The sequence below is a fragment of the Oncorhynchus mykiss genome, chromosome 19 (assembly GCF_013265735.2).
Source record: "Oncorhynchus mykiss isolate Arlee chromosome 19, USDA_OmykA_1.1, whole genome shotgun sequence".
Classification (NCBI taxonomy): Eukaryota; Metazoa; Chordata; class Actinopteri; order Salmoniformes; family Salmonidae; genus Oncorhynchus; species Oncorhynchus mykiss.
Window position 1 is genome coordinate 26815743 of NC_048583.1, and position 20286 is coordinate 26836028.

A 20286-nucleotide genomic window follows, 5' to 3' on the forward strand; every position below is an offset into this window, starting at 1 on the left:
CTTTAAGCTACTCCAGCCGACGATGATCTTAGGCTTGTGTACGGCCCATTTCATGAAGCCCCCGACTAACAGTTATTGTGCTGACGTTGCGTCCAGAGGCAGTTTAGAACTCGGTAGAGTGTTGCAACCGAGGACAGATTCACTTCAGCACCCGGCAGTCCCGTTCTAATTGTTTTTGGACCTACCACTTTGCGGCTCAGCCGTTGTTGCTCCTAGACGTTTCCACTTCACAATAACAGGTGTTGTAGATATTTGATAGTAGAGTAGTGGCCCGAAGGAACACTTCATGTATTGTGTAAAGTCTTATGAAATGTCATGTAATATTTAAAATTTGCGTATGACCACTGGAAGAGTATGGGGATCCTTAATAAATACAAACAGCACTTATAGTTGACCGGGGCAGAAATGTGAAAAACTGACTTGTTGGAAAGGTGGCATTCTATCTGCTACGTTGAAAGTCACTGAGCTCTTCAGTAAGGCCGTTCTATTGCCAATGTTTGTCTATGGAGATTGCATGGCTGTGTGCCCGATTTTATACACCTGTCAGCAACGGGTGTGGCTGAAATTGCCGAATCCACTAATTTGGACATACTTTTCTATACACTATATATATATATATATATATATATATATATATCTTTACTGTGTAATACCATGTGTAATTTTGCCTTCCATGATTATAATAGTATTATAATTATTATTTTAAATACTAAGTAAGTACCTTTTGTAATTATGCATAATTATTGTATTAAATGTCTTGGTATGTTGCCTTTACTTGAAATGTTTCAACCTATCAATATGATGCAATAGAGTGAGTGTGTCACTTTAACTCCGATTCCTTCAGTGCAATCCAGGGGGCAGGTCTTTTCTTTCATCTGGGACTACAGTATTAGTAGCCAGCTGGAGATGGCCTTGGAGGTTGTGCTTGTGGTGTGCACCGCTGCTCGGGATGAGGAGAGGGAGCAGAATCACAGGCAGAGCGAATGTTTTATTAATTCGACATGCAACATTGTGTAAGTAGCTGAACTCTTCATTTGTTGCAAACGCTGAAAATAATTTATCGATGGTAACCAGTAGCTTACTGGAGGCAGGGAATGAAAGCTCTCGGCGGTGCTCCTTAACACGGTTAATAAAATATTTGGATAGGAAATGGTCAAGATGGCAGCCCCATTTGGAATGTGAAGGTGTGGATTCTTATCGCTAGCGAGCAATTAAAAAAAATAAATGTAACCTGCATATTGGAAATAGTAAACAAACACGGAACGCTGTTGATTGTATACAGTAGCTAGCTAACGTTATTCTAGAGGGTGCGCTACACGCCATTCCCAAGATAGGTGATGGAATTCTGTTGTATCACTGAAAATGCCGTATGTATAATAAATCAATTTGTTTACAGACAGACGCTGCAGTAATAAATGCACATGAAACAATGGCCTTTTGAATCGCACGATCAAGTTGCTGCGATCATCAGAGAAAAGACAGTCGACGGGACGCACGTGGAGTTCTATTAGCAGCTGGAGGTGTGGAATGTGGACCTTGGACACATTTGACTCATTATACATGCTTTAAATTAGGCTGGTGATTGATTGCTAATATTATGCATGATAACCAAACGAATAATAGCCTATTATTAATGGAATGCAACTTTGTTGATCAGTGTATACCGAATACAAGCAAGAAACCAAGGAGGGGAATATGGCTGAAGTATCACACAATGAACCACTCTCTCAGGATATTGACATCGATCCAGACTTTGAGCCCCAGAAACGACCAAGGTCTTGCACCTGGCCTCTGCCTCGACCAGAGTCCAATGCAGGGAAGCCCGAATCAAACGATGACATCATTCCCGAGGAAGAGGATGATGATGTCACAGCACCCAGCAGCTCTAGCTCGTACACTGTCAATAATGTGAATGGTGGCATAGCCATACATCAGAACACAAAGAACTCTTCTAAACACCTGTGCTTCACCACCACTAAGGAAGAAGTACTAAACCCCACTTCCAAAGAGGAGGGGAATGACGTCGATGGGTCCTCCTTGTCCACACAGACACATGCTGTCTCAGCTCTCAATGGCCTGGCCTCCCAACCTAGGAAGTCCTCAGCTAGGAGGAATGCCTGGGGGAACTACTCCTATGCGGACCTCATCACCCAGGCCATAGAGAGCTCCCCGGACCAGAGGCTGACATTATCCCAGATCTATGAGTGGATGGTGAGGTCTGTCCCTTACTTCAAGGACAAAGGAGACAGCAACAGCTCTGCAGGCTGGAAGGTGAGCAGCAGGGTGACATCACTGATATGGGATGATGCTTTCAGTAATAACACTGTAACAAAGGCTGTGTGAGTTAGCCCATGTGTTCTTAGTGTGTACTGTCATCTGCAGGTGGCATCTGAATTGATAAAGATATACAATGCTTTCACTTGGAGTTAATGTGTTTTAGGTAGGCTACATACTGTACATATTGTAGTGAGGGGACACACTCGGGGTATTCAAACACACACATACCAAGGACCACAGTATGTTTTTTTTGGTGTGAAGTCTTCCTCCATCTAGACCAGGGATAGGGGTGGGGGCCACAAAAGCTCAACGCATTAGGAGCCGCAAGTGGCTCGCGGGTCTACTTACCCACAGCCATACCCACACATGTAGTCAGAGCCGGCCCTAGCCTTTTGGGGGCCCCATGTGAAATTTGTTGCGAGTAGTTCCCCCCCCTCTTGACAGCGGAGATAAAATATATAACTATCGTTTTTAGGGTATATTTCCTGCAATTCTACACTTGACATAAAGAAAATGTTTTAGTTTTTAAATCAGGTTTGCTGCAATTCTACACATTTTGCCATGGGGTGGAGTGAACAATATGCAGTTTTAAAGCTAATTTCCTGTAATTCCTGGGGTTATATGGCCTGAGGTCATAGTGTTCTTATAGGTGCTACACTTTTTTTTTTAAATCGAAATGATTTTTGCATTTTAATTTCAGAAAATGTCTGTAATATATCTGGCGCTAATAGTGGAATGATAGTGTTTCATAGTGTTACTTACCCACCAGTGTTGTGATTGGCTGTGACTTTTGCCAATTGAGTTCTCCCGCTGGATTGGCATATGTTGTCAAACTGAGAAAAGTTGTTTCTGACTTTGTGGCTGTGTTATCTAGTGGAAATCGCTGTCATTTCCTGGTTGCAAAAATTATACTGTTTGCTCAATTTCAGTTCTTGTTATCATTGTACCATCTAAATCGCTGTGAAATATATATATTTTCAGTAACAAATATCGTTTTTACAGTTTGAAACTGGTGCACCAAAACTGAAACCAACAAATTTTGGTCCGCCAGCTTCAAACAACTATAAAAACTATATATTTTTTAAAGATATTTCACAGCGATTTCGATGGTACAATGATACCAAGCACTGCATAGTGGAGGGTTTCTCACACATACATTCGAACAATTGCGGGTAAGTAATACTGTAAAACAATATCATTCCACTAATCAGCGGCAGATATATTATGGACATTTTCTGGAATTACAATGCATACAAAAAAAATGATAACCAGCTGGGATTGGAAAGTGTGTGGCTGCCTGATAGAAACAAGGGACGCCCCATGCAGATATCACTGTTGCATGAGGCTCCTCCTGAGTGCAGCCAACACCACTCCTGTCACCCGGCCTATGACAGTGCTGTAATAGAAGCAGATGGATACCTACATTGTCATTCAGCCCTCTTGATGAAGACCATTCAGAGAAAGCTGGGCAATCAGATGCTGTCTCGAGTTTAGGACAGAACCATATAGACCTACACTATGGCTCTGGTTTAGGAGACTTAGGCCATATACTGTCAGCCTGGGTTTAAACCGAATTGTTCAGTTTCACTTTACTCTACTCGTACTGTAACACTGAGTGGAGAGTTCCTCTGACTGCCACCGTCTTATCAGAGTACTTGCATGTAGAAGAGGCCCTCTGGCCTGCAGGGGATCTCGGCTCAGTGCAACAAATTACAACAAACATTTGTCAGCAGTTGAAAATTAAAAAATGTTATTAAATTAAAACACATTTAGGGTGACCAATTTTTATGTTATGGTGTCCTTTTGATCTGAGTTTATTTATTAGAGCAGTTTTCAGTAACACGATCAGAACAAAGGCGCAGTTAAACACATTTGTTTCCCATATGGCATCCTATTTCCTTTTATAGTGCATTTGTTTTTACTCGGGTCCCGTAGGGTCTGGTCATATGCAATGCACTACAGTATGTAGGGATTGGGCTGTCATTTGGGATGCACCCAATGATGGGCTATTCATTGTGATGGTAGATGGTGAATGATAGCCATTGATTATTTAAAATGGATGCATACAGCTGAGGACGAAAACAAAAGACCCCACTACCTGGCCTCAACAGCCAATGAAGGTAGTTACTTTCCTTTAATTTCTCCCGAGTTGAGATACTTCTTCATCCTCCTTTTCCCATTTTATTAGTATTGTTTTTCCTGAGGAGTATTCATTAGTTCAGATAGTCCCTCTCATTAGAGGCCTCTCTGCTAGTGCCCTTATAACCTGGTGGTTAAAGGGATAGCTCAGGATTTTGGCTGTGAAGGAAGTTGGAGGTAGTTTCGCGAGCCAATGCTAACTAGCGTTAGCGCTCGCTTAGCACAAAGACTGCTGGCATGCTAGCTGTACCCGAAGACTTCCAGTCTCTGCGCTAAGCTAGTTATCATTGGCTCACAAAATTGCCTCACTTCCTTCTGGATGCAGAGGCATAAAAATGGTATCCATTAGTTCATCTGAGTCTTGGGAGGTAGATAAAGGTCTTCATTGCCAAAATCCTGAAATATCCCTTTAAGCCTATAATTTTGGTCCGCAAAGGGCTCTCTCTGGTCTGTTGTCTCTTGCCTCTGTTTGATTCTGGGGATTAGTTTGGCCTGGAAAACCAATCCATCCGTCATGGAATCGAGTCTAATGAAAGCTTCAGCTTTGCTGGATTTAAATGGAAAAAAGAGGTCTGGAAATATAAATAGTCTAGGTTTGTAATCCTGTGCAACTGTTGGATAGAGGTTTGTGGGTCTACAGAAATGGAATAATTTACATTTTTGTGTTTTATTTTTATTTAACATTTATTTAACTAGGCAAGTCAAGTCAAATTCTTATTTACAATGACGACCAAACCCTAACCCGGAAGACGCTGGGCCAATTGTGCGGCGCCCTATGGGACTCCCAGTCACGACCGGTTATGATACAGCATGGAATCGAACCAGGGTCTGTAGTGATGCCTCTAGCACTGACCGCAACGCCACTAGGATCATTACTATGATAATGATCATAGTTATAACAATAAATCAATAACGAGGGTCTTATTCTGGTGATTTGGGCCGTGTCTGAATACATACTTGCGTCCTCAATAGTAGGCTGTTTGAATATGCAAAAAAAAATAAAGCTTAATAGTATCCGACATGTTGAGAATCAAGTATACTGTTAATGCCTGGACGTAATACTCGTTTCGGCTTTGACAACAGCTGATCATTTAGATATGGGGATGCGCTACCAAAATCAACTAATGGCGGGAAACAACGCAATGACGCATTCTCAGTATGCAAATATAGAATGTTTTAGTACTATGTGACATTTCAAAAATCAAGTATGGTTTAAATCCCAGGATTTTATACTCATTCCGGCTCGTCGTCTAGTAGAATTTGATGCACACTTTTCCACATTGCGTAGGAAGAGGTGGGCTGCAAGTTCTCTTCAAGTAGCAAACAACAAAACTAGGCTACTTAATTGGGAAGATGCACAAATCTTCTTTTGGTGGTTTTCAAATGTAGGCCAAGTAGTTTTTGTTCTCCTTAAAATGATCACAAGTATTGCATCTTTGGAAACGTTCTTAAAGAATAAAATTACAAATCCCAAAGTGGATTACTAGTTTCTCACTGAAGTGTTATTTGTTCCCTTGGCTTTCGTCAGAGCTTTAAAATGAAATACTAAACCATCTTTTGATTTCTGAATCTGTCGGCACCGGGGACTCGGGAAATGGCTGCTTTTGAGTTGAGCATGTGGATTGTTTTAGTTTTGTTGTCTAGTCTACCTATTTAGTTTATGGATCATTTTGATCTCCTTCCCAATAATTAGTGTGTTAGTTTATTATGTTGCTGTCCAAGTTTTGGTGTGTGTACTAGGCTATTTGATTTCATTTATATTTTACAGCACTTTGGTTTCACTAAATATGTCGAAATGGAACTGATCAGTTTGACTTCAGCCCCTTTTTAAACGGGACACATGGGCTATATGGTCTACTACGGTGTAGGTCAAATGTTACAGGCAGCCTGAGGCCTATAACTAACCTATTCTATTCAGAGTTTAGGCTGGTTAATGGAAAAATTCAACCACACTCGGCCCCTCCCCACCTAAGCCAATCAGGAGCCGCTACTGTGTTGTGGCATACCGCATACTTTTTACTAAACGGTACGCGCTAAATAGTATGTGCCGATGAGTAAATAGTATGCAGTTTTAAGTATGGTATTCGGACATGGCCCTGATGATCATTGTTTGACAAAAATATTGTTATCCATAATATCTCCATGTAGATATTTGGTATTTTATTAGGATCCTCATTAGTTGTTGCAACAGCTACTCTTCCTGGGGTCCACATGAAACATAATACAGAACATCAATAGTAGAGGTCGACCGATTTATGATTTTTCAACGCCGATACCGATTATTGGAGGACCCAAAAAAAAGCCGATACCGATTAATCGGCCGATATTATTTTAAAAATGTGTAATAATGAGAATTACAACAATACTGAATGAACACTTATTTTAACTTAATATAATACATCAATAATATCAATTTAGCCTCAAATAAATAATGAAGCATGTTCAATTTGGTTTAAATATTGCAAAGAAAAGTGTTGGAGAAGAAAGAAAAAGTGCAATATGTGCCATTGAAAAAAGCTAACGTTTAAGTTCCTTTCTCAGAACATGAGAACATATGAAAGCTGGTGGTTCCTTTTAACATGAGTCTTCAATATTCCCAGGTAAGAAGTTTTAGGTTGTAGTTATAATAGGAATTACAGGACTATTTCTCTCTATACGATTTGTATTTCATATACCTTTAACTATTGGATGTTCTTATAGGCACTTTAGTATTGCCAGTGTAACAGTATAGCTTCCGTCCCTCTCCTCGCTCCTACCTGGGCTCGAACCAGGAACACATCGACAACAGCCACCCTCGAAGCACCGTTACCCATGCAGAGCAAGGGGAACAACCACTCCAAGTCTCAGAGCGAGTGACGTTTGAAACGGTATTAGCGCGCACCTCGCAATCTAGCTAGCCATTTCACATCGGTTACACCAGCCTAATCTCGGGAGTTGATAGGCTTGAAGTCATAAACAGCGCAATGCTTGAAGAATTGCGAAGAGCTGCTGGCAAACGCACGAAAGTGCTGTTTGAATGAATGCTTACGAGCCTGCTGCTGCCTACTATCGCTCAGTCAGACTGCTCTATCAAATATCAAATCATAGACTTAATTATAACATAACACACAGAAATACGAGCCGTAGGTCATTAATATGGTCGAATCCGGAAACTATCATTTCGAAAACAAAAAGTTTATTCTTTCAGTGAAATACGGAAAAGTTCCGTATTTTATCTAACGGGTGGCATCCCTAAGTCTAAATATTGCTGTTACATTGCACAACCTTCAATGTTATGTCATAATTATGTAAAATTCTGGCAAATTAATTACGGCCTTTGTTAGGAATAAATGGATTACACACAGTTCGCAACGAGCCAGGCGGCTCAAACTGCTGCATATACCCTGACTGCTTGCACAGAACAAGAGACGTGACACAATTTCCCTAGTTATAAGAAATTAATGTTAGCAGACAATATTAACTAAATATGCAGGTTTAAAAATATATACTTGTGTATTGATTTTAAAGAAAGGCATTGATGTTTATGGTTAGGTACATTGGTGCAACGACTGTTTTTTTTCCGTAAATGCCCTTGTTAAATCATCACCTATTTGTCAGTCGGCTGTGATTCGATGAGAAATTAACAGGCACCACATCGATTATATGCAACACAGGACACGCTAGATAAACTAGTAATATCATCAGCCATGTGTAGTTAACTAGTGATTATTTCAAGATAGATTTTTTTTTTATAAGATAAGTTTAATGCTAGCTAGCAACTTAACTTGGCTTCTTGCTGCCCTCGCGTAACAGGTAGTCAGCCTGCCACACAGGCTCCTCGTGGAGTGCAATGTAAGGCAGGTGGTTAGAGCGTTTCAAAACATGTAGCCTACACACACTATCTAGGTCAAATAGGGGAAAGGCGTTATGCCGCGAGGTGTTGCTTTATCTGTTTTTTAAAATCAAGTTTGCTGTTTATTTGAGATGGAAGTTCCATGCAATAAGGGCTCTATATAATACTACGCTTTCTTGAATTTGTCTGGATTTGTGGATTGTGGTATCCAATTGTTAGTAGTTACTATCTTGTCTCATCGCTACAACTCCCATATGGGCTTGGGAGAGACGAAGGTCGAGAGCCATGCGTCCTCCAAAACACAACCCAACCAAGCTGCACTGCTTCTTAACACAGTGCGCATCCAACCCGGAAGCCAGCCGCACCAATGTGTCAGAAGAAACACCGTGCACCTAGCGACCTGGTCAGCGTGCACTGCTTGGATTGTGAAAAGACCCCTGGTGGCATGACTAGTGGGATAAGTGTGTGTGTGTCAGAGCTGTGTGTAAGTTGACTATGCAAACAATTTGGGATTTTCATCACATTGTTTCTTATAAAAATAGGTGATGCAGTCAGTCTCTCCTCAACTCTTAGCCAAGAAAGACTGGCATGCATAGTATTTATATCAGCCCTCTGATTACAATGAAGAACAAGACGTGCCACTCTGTTCTGGGCCAGCTGCAGCTTAACTAGGTCTTTCCTTGCAGCACTGGACCACTCGATAATCAAGATAGGACAAAACTAGAGCCTGCAAGACTTGCTTTTTGGAGTGTGCTGTCAAAAAAGCAGAGCATCTCTTTTTTACGGCCAGACCTCTTCCCATCTTTACAACCATTGAATCTATATGTTTTGACCATAACAGTTTATAATCTAAGGTAACGCCAAGTCATTTAGTCTCCTCGACTTGTTCGACAACCACACGATTCATTACCTGATTCAGCTGAGGTCTAGAACTTAAGGAATGTTTTGTACCAATTACAATGCTCTTAGTTTTAGAGATGTTCAAGACCAGTTTATTACTGGCCACCCATTCCAAAACAGACTGCAACTCTTTGTTAAGCGTTTCAGTGACTTCAGTAGCTGTGGTGGCTGATGCGTATATGGTTGAATCATTAGCCTACCCGCACAGCCTACCTGCGATGTATCTGTGAGCTGTTAGGGCGCAGGTGTGCCAATACCAGAGTAGGTACATTTTCTATTTAACTCAACAGTTTTTGACAACTATCGGTTGAGTTTAAAATGCGATGGAAGCACATCGAACTTTACATTTTTATTCGGTACCAGAAAACGTAAGCGAGAGTGCGCACAATGTTGTCACACACAGATTTTTATCCACAACAAGTCAGTTTGGTGGAAACCCACCACTGGTGGGAAAATGTGCATATTTTCATCATGCAGATTTTTGAATATTCACATGAAAGTCTGTCGCCAATTGGATGGGAACCTAACTAGTCATGGAAATAGTCACGCAACAAGCCACTCATGATTACTTGTGGGTGGCTCACACTGTTAAGGCATGCTACCCAGCCTAAACAGTTCGGAAGAGTTTTGTGTATACAGTGGGGAGAACAAGTATTTGATACACTGCCGATTTTGCAGGTTGTCCTACTTACAAAGCATGTAGAGGTCTGTAATGTTTATCATAGGTACACTTCAACTGTGAGAGACGGAATCTAAAACAAAAATCTAGAAAATCACATTGTATGATTTTTAAGTAATTAATTTGCATTTTATTGCATGACAAGTATTTGATACATCAGAAAAGCAGAACTTAATATTTGGTACAGGAACCTTTGTTTGCAATTACAGAGATCATACGTTTCCTGTAGTTCTTGACCAGGTTTGCACACACTGCAGCAGGGATTTTGGCCCACTCCTCAATACAGACCTTCTCCAGATCCTTCAGGTTTTGGGGCTGTCACTGGGCAATACGGACTTTCAGCTTCCTCCAAAGATTTTCTATTGGGTTCAGGTCTGGAGACTGTCTAGGCCACTCCAGGACCTTGAGATGCTTTTTACGGAGCCACTCCTTAGTTGCCCTGGCTGTGTGTTTCGGGTCATTGTCATGCTGGAATACCCAGCCACGACCCATCTTCAATGCTCTTACTGAGGGAAGGAGGTTGTTGGCCAAGATCTCGCGATACATGGCCCCATCCATCCTCCCCTCAATACGGTGCAGTCGTCCTGTCCCCTTTGCAGAAAAGCATCCCCAAAGAATGATGTTTCCACCTCCATGCTTCACGGTTGGGATGGTGTTCTTGGGGTTGTACTCATCCTTCTTCCTCCAAACACAGCGAGTGGAGTTTAGACCAAAAAGCTATATTTTTGTCTCATAAAACCACGTGATCTTCTCCCATTCCTCCTCTGGATCATCCAGATGGTCATTGGCAAACTTCAGACGGGCCTGGACATGCGCTGGCTTGAGCAGGGGGACCTGCTGAGAAATACTGCACCAAACATCTTATGTAAAATTGTGTGGCTAAGATCTTGGCAAAAATGTCAAAATGACAGATGTGTTGAGTTGGATTCATTCTAATTATTTTGAGGATGTGTATACTGGCTACGGCGTCTCAAAATGGACAAGCGGTACTATTGCCACTTTTCTTCTAGTTTTTCAAACAACGATTTGGCTTGCCTCCAGCCAAACTGAAGCATGCTGATGGCTTTAGAGATCACCATTTAGGTCTTAGTTTCTATAGGTTAGGTAAAGTAGTGTACTGATACTCTGTACACATAGGAAGAGGTTTAGTCTGCATATTAGGAAGGGATTTAGCCTATAGTTCTATGGTCAGTAGTTTATCTCAGCTATTAGACAGTGTGGCATTAAGGAATATAAGATTTAGGTTGTCTATCTGCATCAGCTGAGGTGGGGCAAGGTCGGTGCATTATGTCCTTTATGAAGAGTGGTTTGGGGCTAATCGTTGACGTTGTCAATCTATACAGTAGGTAATTCAGCTCCCACTTTGATAATAACGCTATGTTTTATGTCATACATTAGTGCTTCTGTTCAACCTAGAATATACTTGTATTTAGCCCTGCAGTCAACCCAACTTGTTCCATACTTAACTTACCTATTCAGTGCACATTTGTCCTGAAACATTTTGTTTAAGTCTTATTTTTTACGGAATTGATGCATTATGTCTGGTTGCTAGACAGTGCACCCTTTGCTGTAGCTATTGTCCTGGTACAGTGTTATGGGTCTACCTACTATGGTTTGTTTTTAATCAATTGGAGTCTTGCCATTGGCTGCTGTGCTCCATACCTCCATTTTCTTTTTATTGGCTGGTGGCCTGAGCACAAGAATCAGAATCAGCTGACTGGAAACTATGTAGGTCAATGTGTAGCAGTACGGGGGAGTGAGAGATGGGACCGAGAGAGATTGATAGGAGGGAGAAATAGAGGGTGTCTGAGGGAGAGACAGGGATGATGTGAGCGGGGCGAGAAATAGAGGGGGAAGAGGCGTGCTGCCGGTTTACTCTGGATCTGGCGTTGCTTTGTGTAGACTGGCAGAATTCTGGTGTCTGTGTCGGTTTGTCTGTCTGTCGGTTTGTCTGTCTGTCGGTTTGTCGGTCTGTTCACAAGGAGGCTTTGATCAAAGGCTGCAACCGGCTGCTGCTGTTGTATGACAGAGTGGGGGAGGGGAGCGCTACAGTGGGTGCTTTTAGTTCTGTCTTTTTACAGAAAGCACTGCATATTGGGCTCCCACTGCATCTCACTGCTAGAGGCGTCACTACAGACCCTGGGTCGATTCCAGGCTCACAACTGGCCGTGATTGGGAGTCCCATAGGGCGGCGCGCAATTAGCCCAATGTCGTCCGGGTTTGTGCCAGGGTAGGCTGTCGTTGTAAATAAGAATTTGTTCTTAACTGACTTGCCTAGTTAAATAAAGGTCAAAAATATATTTTTTAAAATCAAAATATAGAGATCACATTCTACTTGCAATTATACATGTGAAAATAACAATAATACAACAATGTATAGATATAAATCTGAATACGGTAGGTTTGTGTAACCTAATCAGCTAAATCGATACAGCAGAGTATTGCGATATCTTGACTCCAAGTATCAAAAATAATTGATGATGATGATGATAATAATAAGTAGTTAAATCTAGCTAGCGCTAGTCAGCTGTACCTGTGCCAAAACTCCGGAATTTGTCGTTCTCTATCTTCTTTTTAAAATGGTGAGCCAGCATGTTTTCAGCACTTTTTTATTTCTATGTCTGATCACAACTCGTTTTCTTATGGCTCTCTCTTGTCCCTCTGCAGCAGAGCAATATCTTTGGCAGTATTGTACAGTTGAAGTCGGACGTTTACATGCACCTTAGCCAAATACATTTAAACTCAGTTTAATCCTAGTAACAAAGTCCCTGTTTTAGGCCAGTTAGGATCACCACTTTTATTTTAAGAATGTGAAATGTCAGAAAAATAGTAGTGATTTTATTTCAGCTTTTATTTCTTTCATCACATTCCCAGTGGGTCAGAAGTTTACATACACTCAATTAGTATTTAGTAGCATTGTTTAACTTTGGTCAAACGTTTCGTGTAGCCTTCCACTAGCTAACCACAATGAGTTGGGTGAGTTTTGGCCCATTCCTCCTGACAGAGATGGTGTAACTGAGTCAGGTTTGTAGGCCTCCTTGCTCGCACATGCTTTTTCAGTTCTGCCCACAAATTTTCTATGGGATTAAGGTCAGGGCTTTGTGATGGCCACTCCAATGCCTTGACTTTGTTGTCCTTAAGCCATTTTGCCACAACTTTGGAAGTATGCTTGGGGTCATTGTCCATTTGGAAGACCCAATTGTGACCAAGCTTTAACTTCATGACTGATGCTGCTTCAATATATCCACATAATTTTCCGTCCTCATGATGCCATCTATTTTGTGAAGTTCACCAGTCCCTCCTGCAGTCAAGCACCCCCATAACATGATGCTGCCACCGCCGTGCTTCAGGGTTGGGATGGTGTTCTTCGGCTTGCAAGCCTCCCCCTTTTTCCTCCAAACATAACTATGGTCATTATGGCCAAACAGTTCTATTTTTGTTTCATCAGACCAGAGAACATTTCTCCAAAAAGTTTGTCCCCATGTACAGTGGCAAACCGTAGTCTGGCTTTTTTTATGGCGGTTTTGGAGCAGTCCTTGCTGAGCGGCCTTTCAGGTTATGTCGATATAGGACTTGTTTTACTGTGGCTATAGATACTTTTGTACCTGTTTCCTCCAGCATCTTCACAAGGTCTGGGATTGATTTGCACTTTTCGCACCAATGTCTCTAGGAGACAGAACTTGTCTCCTTCATGAGCGCTATGACAGCTACGTGGTCCCATGGTGTTTATACTTGCGTACTGTTGTTTGTACAGATGAATGTGGTACCTTCAGGCGTTTGAAAATTGCTCCCAAGGATGAACCAGACTTGTGGACGTCTACAATTTTTTTCTGAGGTCTTGGCTGATTTCTTTTGATTTTCCCATGATGTCAAGCAAAGAGGCACTGAGTTTGAAGGTAGGCCTTGAAATACATCCACATGTACACCTCCAATTGACTCAAATGATGTCAATTAGCTTATCAGAATCATCTAACGCCATGACTTCATTTTCTGGTATTTTCCAAGCAGTTTACAGGCACAGTCAACTTAGTGTATGTAAACTTCTGACCCACTGGAATTGGGATACAGTGAATTATAAGTTAAATAATCTGTATATAAACAATTGTTGGAAAAGTTACTTGTGTCATGCACAAAGATATAGTTTGTTAACAATACGTTTATGGAGTGGTTGAAAAATGAGTTTTAATGACTCCAACCTAAGTGTAAGTCTAAGCTTCAGCTGTATATTAAATGGCAGTATTGAATTGCAGTACATTGAGAATCGCAGTACATTGAGAATTGCAGTGCATTGAGAAACGCAGTACATTGAGAATCGCAGTGCATTGAGAATCGCAGTGCATTGAGAATCGCAGTGCATTGAGAATCGCAGTGCATTGAGAATCGCAGTGCATTGAGAATCGCAGTGCATTGAGAATCGCAGTGCATTGAGAATCGCAGTGCATTGAGAATCGCAGTACATTGAGAAACGCAGTGCATTGAGAATCGCAGTGCATTGAGAATCGCAGTGCATTGAGAATCGCAGTGCATTGAGAATCGCAGTGCATTGAGAATCGCAGAGCATGTCATGTCAGCACCTACACTACCGGTCAAACGTTTTAGAACACCTACTCAGTCAAGGGTTTTTCTTTATTTGTACTATTTTCTACATTGTAGAATAACAGTGAAGACATCAAAACTATGAAATAACACATATGGAATCATGTATTAACCAAAAAAGTAAAGTAATGATGGACTGTCGTTTCTCTTTGCTTATTTGAGCTTTTCTTGCCATAATATGGACTTGGTCTTTTACCAAATAGGGCTATCTTCGGTATACCAACCCTAACTTGTCACAGCACAACTGATTGGCTCAAACGCATTAAGGAGGAAAGAAATTCCACAAATGAACTTTTAACAAGGCACACCTGCTAAATGCATTTAAATGCATTCCAAGGGACTACCTCATGAAGCTGGTTGAGAGAATGCCAAGAGTGTGCAAAGCTGTCATCAAGGCAAAGGGTGGCTATTTTGAAGAATCTTAAATATAAAATATATTTTGATTTGTTTAACACCTTTTTTGGGTTACTACATGATTCCATATGTGTTATTTCATAGTTTGGATTTCTTCACTATACAATGTAGAAAATAGTAAAAATAAAGAAAAACCCTTGAATGAGTAGGTGTTCTAAAACTTTTGACCGGTAGTGTAGGTATCGTGATATTGTATCATGAGGTCCCTGCCAATTCCCAGCTTTACAGCTGACCATAGTCATACCCACAGTTGTTGGCATGTTGCAAAGTCGTATCAACCCTGCCAGGCTAGTCAATAAGAAAAAGAACGACTGATGAGTCATGCATTAACAGTGCAGGAAAAGAGAAGCATGTTTCACTCCTGACTGGATGATAAAAGTGTTTCACTGCTTAGTTTAATCATGTAATTGGCTTGGAGCGAGTCACTGACCGAGGGGTTTTCGGGAAGTTTGATGTCAACAGACTAAACCATTGACCCATATTCAAATATAGACAAAACAGCCCACTGACCCATAGGAAAGAATAGGCCGGTTTGGTCAGTGATCTATCTCACATCACAGAAATGTCCAGCTTTGCATAGTAGGCAGACGTGTGCATATCAGATTTTGCTAGGCAAAATGGTAGAGGCACTTAGGACTACCCTTGACTTAGGACTCACACTTATCCGTACATCTCTCATTAACCCACCCCTCTCCAAGCCCTGGTGCCGCATACCCAGAGATGACTTACCGCGGTTCCTCCTCTCCCCTGCTCTCCTTTTGCTTCGCTCTGTGGCAGGGCTCCCTGTTAGTGTAACCTGAATGCACAGACAGACTCCAGCCCTTTTCATTTAGAAGCTACATGGTGGAGAATATCTCCAGGGAAATCTGTTAGGCCTTTTACAGCAGCAGACAGAAAATAGGTCACAGTTGCAGTGGAATACTGTCTCTCTGAGTAGAAGTCCCACACATTGTATAACTGCAGTGTAATAACCAGTGTGTGTATATTAATGTTTTCTCCCTTTACTTTGCTTCTCAGCTTTATGTCCAGTGTGTATGTATGATTGAGCACAGGCCTTTTAAAAAAATAATAATTTCAAAAAAATTATACAGAGGTTAAAACATTTTTCACAAGTCTCATATAAAAACAGCTTTTTTTTGGAGCAATTTTACCACCAAGAATCTTTAACATCAAAGACAATCCACACATTTACATCAGGAATGAAATCAAATACTGCAAAAATTCCCATGCATTGGGCTCTTTCTCCATCAAAAATGTGTTTTTATATATTGTTTCTCTTAGATCTGTGTAGTAACACTGTGATTAAACACGTAACAATATTGTATTAACCTCCTGTTAAAGTGTCACACAAAACTGTAACCCTTTCCTCTCTCTCCAGAACTCCATCCGACACAACCTGTCTCTCCACAGTCGTTTCATGCGAGTGCAGAATGAAGGAACGGGGAAAAGTTCCTGGTGGATGGTCAACCCTGAGGGCGGGAAAGGCGGCAAAGCTCCACGACGACGGGCCGTATCCATGGACAACAGCAACAAGCTGATCAAAGGTGCTCGAGGCCGCGCCGCCAAAAAGAAAGCATCTCTAGGCCTACAGGCCGTCCAAGATGGCAGCTCCGAGAGTTTATCCTTATCCTCTAGCTTGTCCAAGTGGACAGGAAGTCCCACGTCTCGCAGCAGCGACGAACTGGATGCCTGGACGGACTTCAGGTCTCGCACCAACTCCAACGCCAGCACAATCAGCGGGCGCCTTTCCCCCATCCTGGCCAACCCAGAGCTGGACGAGGCGCTGGATGACGACTCCATTTCTCCCCTCTCCCCCATGCTCTACTCCAGTCCCAGCAGTTTGTCCCCCTCCACCGGCCCCCTAGGTCTGGCCGACCTAGCCCTCACTATGAACCTCAATGACGGGCTCCCTGACGATCTGATGGGCGACCTTCTGGACAACATCAGCTTGACGGCGTCCCAGCAGCCCCTGGGACAGGAGGTGGAGAGCGGAGGACCCAATCAGATGGGGAGCTCAGTGTTAACCTTCAGCTGTTCAGGAGGTAGTAGTAGTCTGGGCATCCCATCCTCCGGCAGCTACGGGTCTGCCATCTCCATCTTCCAGCTCAGCCCCCCGTCCTCCTCAGTGACCTCCCTACGCCAGTCCCCCATGCAGACCATCCAGGAGAACCACCAAGCTTCCTTCTCCTGCCTGTCCTCTCGTTTCAACCACCACCACGCCCTACAGGACCTGCTGAGCCTGGAGACACATGGCAGCCATGTCAGCGACATCATGCTCACGCACTCTGACCCACTGATGTCACAAGCCAGCGCCTCTGTCACTTTGTCCCAGAATTCCCGGCGGAATGCCATGCTGCTTCGCAAGGAAGCATCAAACTGGGACGGTGCTGCGGGTCTGAATTCCCAGACTTCCTTAATGCCTGGTTGGCGGGCTCAGGCTGGCTTGTCTACACCGAGCAATGAAGTGTTGTGCTCAAGCAATGACTTGGACCAGCAGGCCAAGCAGCTTCTCCAGCACCTACCGTCTCCCAGTAGAAACTCTTCTATGCAGCTTGGTGGCTCTGGTACCAACAACAGCACCTCTGAAAACCCATTTCAGTTGATCGCTCCAGACCGCTTTCCCATCCCTGATGATCTGGATTTGGACGTGTTCAGCAGCAGCCTGGACTGTGACATGGACACTATCATCCGTAATGAGCTGATGGACGCTGACTGCATTGATGATTTGTGAATACAGGCCCAGGACTGTGGAGCTCTGTTTAGTCTCTGTGTTGGGAGTTGAGACAGGAACCATCCGTATTATCAGTGGGATTTTAGTAAATGTGAAGTTAAAATGTGAAATAGACACTTATTTTAAGTCTCAGGGATTTATCCTTATGTGGTGATTTGTAAACACTGATATTAAAATGAAATGTTTTTTATTTCATTTTTACCCAGCTTCCCATGTCATATTTCTTAACTATACATTAACCAACACAATATTTTTTTGCCAAACCAGCCGTCACTTCAGTGTGGTTGACTGCGTGTTTACATCTAACAAGCTCCAGAGAATGTTACCATTATTTTGTATATACTTGATTCAGCTTTGTATGCTTTTACCGGTATGTTCTCAGCAGAAAAGAGGACTAAAGAAATAAGGGGGAAAAAAGCAATTGTGTATCTTTGAAACGCCTTGCATCAAAGAACCATTCCATGCACCTGTATCGTAAAACATTTAGCTTATAAATGTTTAACGTCATTAAAAGCAAGGTTAACCACATGGCGTTAATTGTACTGTATGTATGTGATGTTTGGTTAATTTTCTTCTGTGATTTTGGTATTCAATACTCCTGAGAGAAGTCTCTGCTTTGTAAAGTTGCAATGTCAGACTCTGCACTATAACGTGGCCTGTATTCAATAAAGCATTTCTGAGTATGAGTGCTGATACAGGATCAGTTTAGCCTTTTAGATCAGCACTCCTACTCTAGGAAGCTTTATGAATATAGGCCCGGGTGTTGCTTGATTGTCAGTCCTTATAGCAATTCATGATCGCTCTGGAAATGACGCAATTGCAGAGCCTCTTGGAGGCTTGCAGAGGCCAAATCGAGCTCCGCGCCGCATTGCCGTGCACCTCCCAAATGTTGTAATAATACTTAGGGCTCCGCATAGCTCTGCATTGACATGATTGGTCGATGGTACGTGGGGGGCGGAAGGTGCTTTATAAACACATAATAACTTCCTTGACGACTTCCAACAGCTCATGCGAAGCGCAAGAAGTTTGACTTCTTTTGACTTCTGCAGAGGCCGCATAGCTCTGAATGCTGCACGGCCATTGCAGATGTTGGATTGACCATGCAGGACCTTTAAGGAAAAGCGTTGTATAAAAAAGACTGGCAGTTGCATGGTAGCATAGCATTTTAGATGGCTTTTAAATTAGGGAACAATAACAGTACAATATCTTCTTGAATATTGACAGATCTTTTCCACGTTCAAGAAATCCAATAAACGAAAACATTGAGAATGTACTTTGTTCAGCACGCGCTTTAGTAGAAATAAGGGTTAAAGTGAAATTCTACAGGCAAAACGACTGTCACAATAATTTAACAATGGATTTAACTCGTGGTTTTTCCAATATACTTTGTAAGAACAAAAAAGGGTCAACCTAAGGGTTAAGTTTACAATCTCATCCAATGAGAATGGATCTACTTTGTATTTTTACTTATTTTGAACACCGAAGGAATTACATCTTACAAAAATCCTATTTTTGTACATTGGATAAACATTTACTCATGCTAAATATTGACATTTAGGCAAAGCCTGAAATATCAGATTATGGAATGGCCCATTCCATACAGAATCAGAAGCAATAAACTCTTTTAACATTCTGTTTAAATTATTGCCAAAAAAATAATATAATGAGCCGATTTCTCACATGGAATAGGATTAAGTGAAGAGATTATTACCAACATTTCGAGTCAACATACATTGTACAAGCTTTACGGGTGTCCTATGCTATTGTATTGAAAATGTTAGGCGTTTTAATGACCCCTTATTTTCTTGACATCGATGTTATTCTTAACGCTACCGACATAGGAGTTCTATGTAATTAATGTAGATGGATTTAGACCTGATACAACATATTTTGAATACAGTACTTGGATTGGTTTATACGATGATTAGATATTAACCATTTGGCTGGCTGGTTTTATGCTGAAATAATTTTTGTTTTAGTATCATCATGAAAGTAATATTGCAGTATTATTTCTCGTACTGTAGATCACTCACTGCCTACCTATGATCTTATTAACCTTGCTGGTCCTAAATGACGTCACTCTACTTGATGTTTTGTTGGCATTTCCTTATGTATTTCCACTTTGGAGGATGTAACGTCGGTCTAAGAAATGGTGCATGTAAATAAAAGCTTTGTGAAACACTATAAATCGTCTTGAAAATGTGTCTTGTTCTTTTATTGTATTGAATATTTATATCCGTCTCTACATGTATTCTTTTTTTTAAAGACTCCACCGCTACTGCAAGTGTAAACCAGCAAAAATGGATTGAAGACAAAAAGGGGGCATTCTAAGAACATTATTCGATTTCCTATATGTCCTTTGTCCTCAGACATCATGCTATAGAAAATGGTTGCTAGGGAAACATGCCATCTTAAAATGGGGGATTGATAGCAACCAGATGGTTAAATAAAAACGGAGTACTGCCTTTTTGTGATAGGAATAGCACGGTGTGTGGACGCACACTTAATTCATAAATTCAACAACAAAGCCATGTTTTTTTTTTTATTTAACCAGGCAAGTCAGTTAAGAACAAGTTCTTATTTACAATGACAGCCTACTGGGAAACAGTGGGTTTTTACAGATTTTTACTTTGTCAGCTCAGGGATTTGATCCAGCAACCTTTATGGTTATTGGCCCAACGCTCTAACCTCTAGGCTACCTGCCTCCCCCCAAAAATG

At 41.7% G+C, this 20286-nt stretch overlaps 1 protein-coding gene across 2 annotated transcripts; it reads left to right on the forward strand.

Annotated features, from left to right (window-relative positions):
* Positions 1-503: 503 nt before the first annotated feature.
* LOC110497580 (forkhead box protein O3) lies at positions 504-19752 on the forward strand. 2 transcript variants are annotated; one of them, XM_021573757.2, is made up of 4 exons: positions 504-1013; positions 1397-1520; positions 1658-2271; positions 16216-19752. In XM_021573757.2, exons 3-4 carry the CDS (start codon positions 1696-1698, stop codon positions 17566-17568), a joined length of 1929 nt encoding a protein of 642 aa, XP_021429432.1. In that variant the 5' UTR covers positions 504-1013; positions 1397-1520; positions 1658-1695; the 3' UTR covers positions 17569-19752. The 2 variants fall into 2 exon arrangements, with proteins under 2 accessions (XP_021429432.1, XP_036810427.1); XM_036954532.1 differs by having other exon boundaries at positions 1401-1520.
* Positions 19753-20286: the final 534 nt, after the last annotated feature.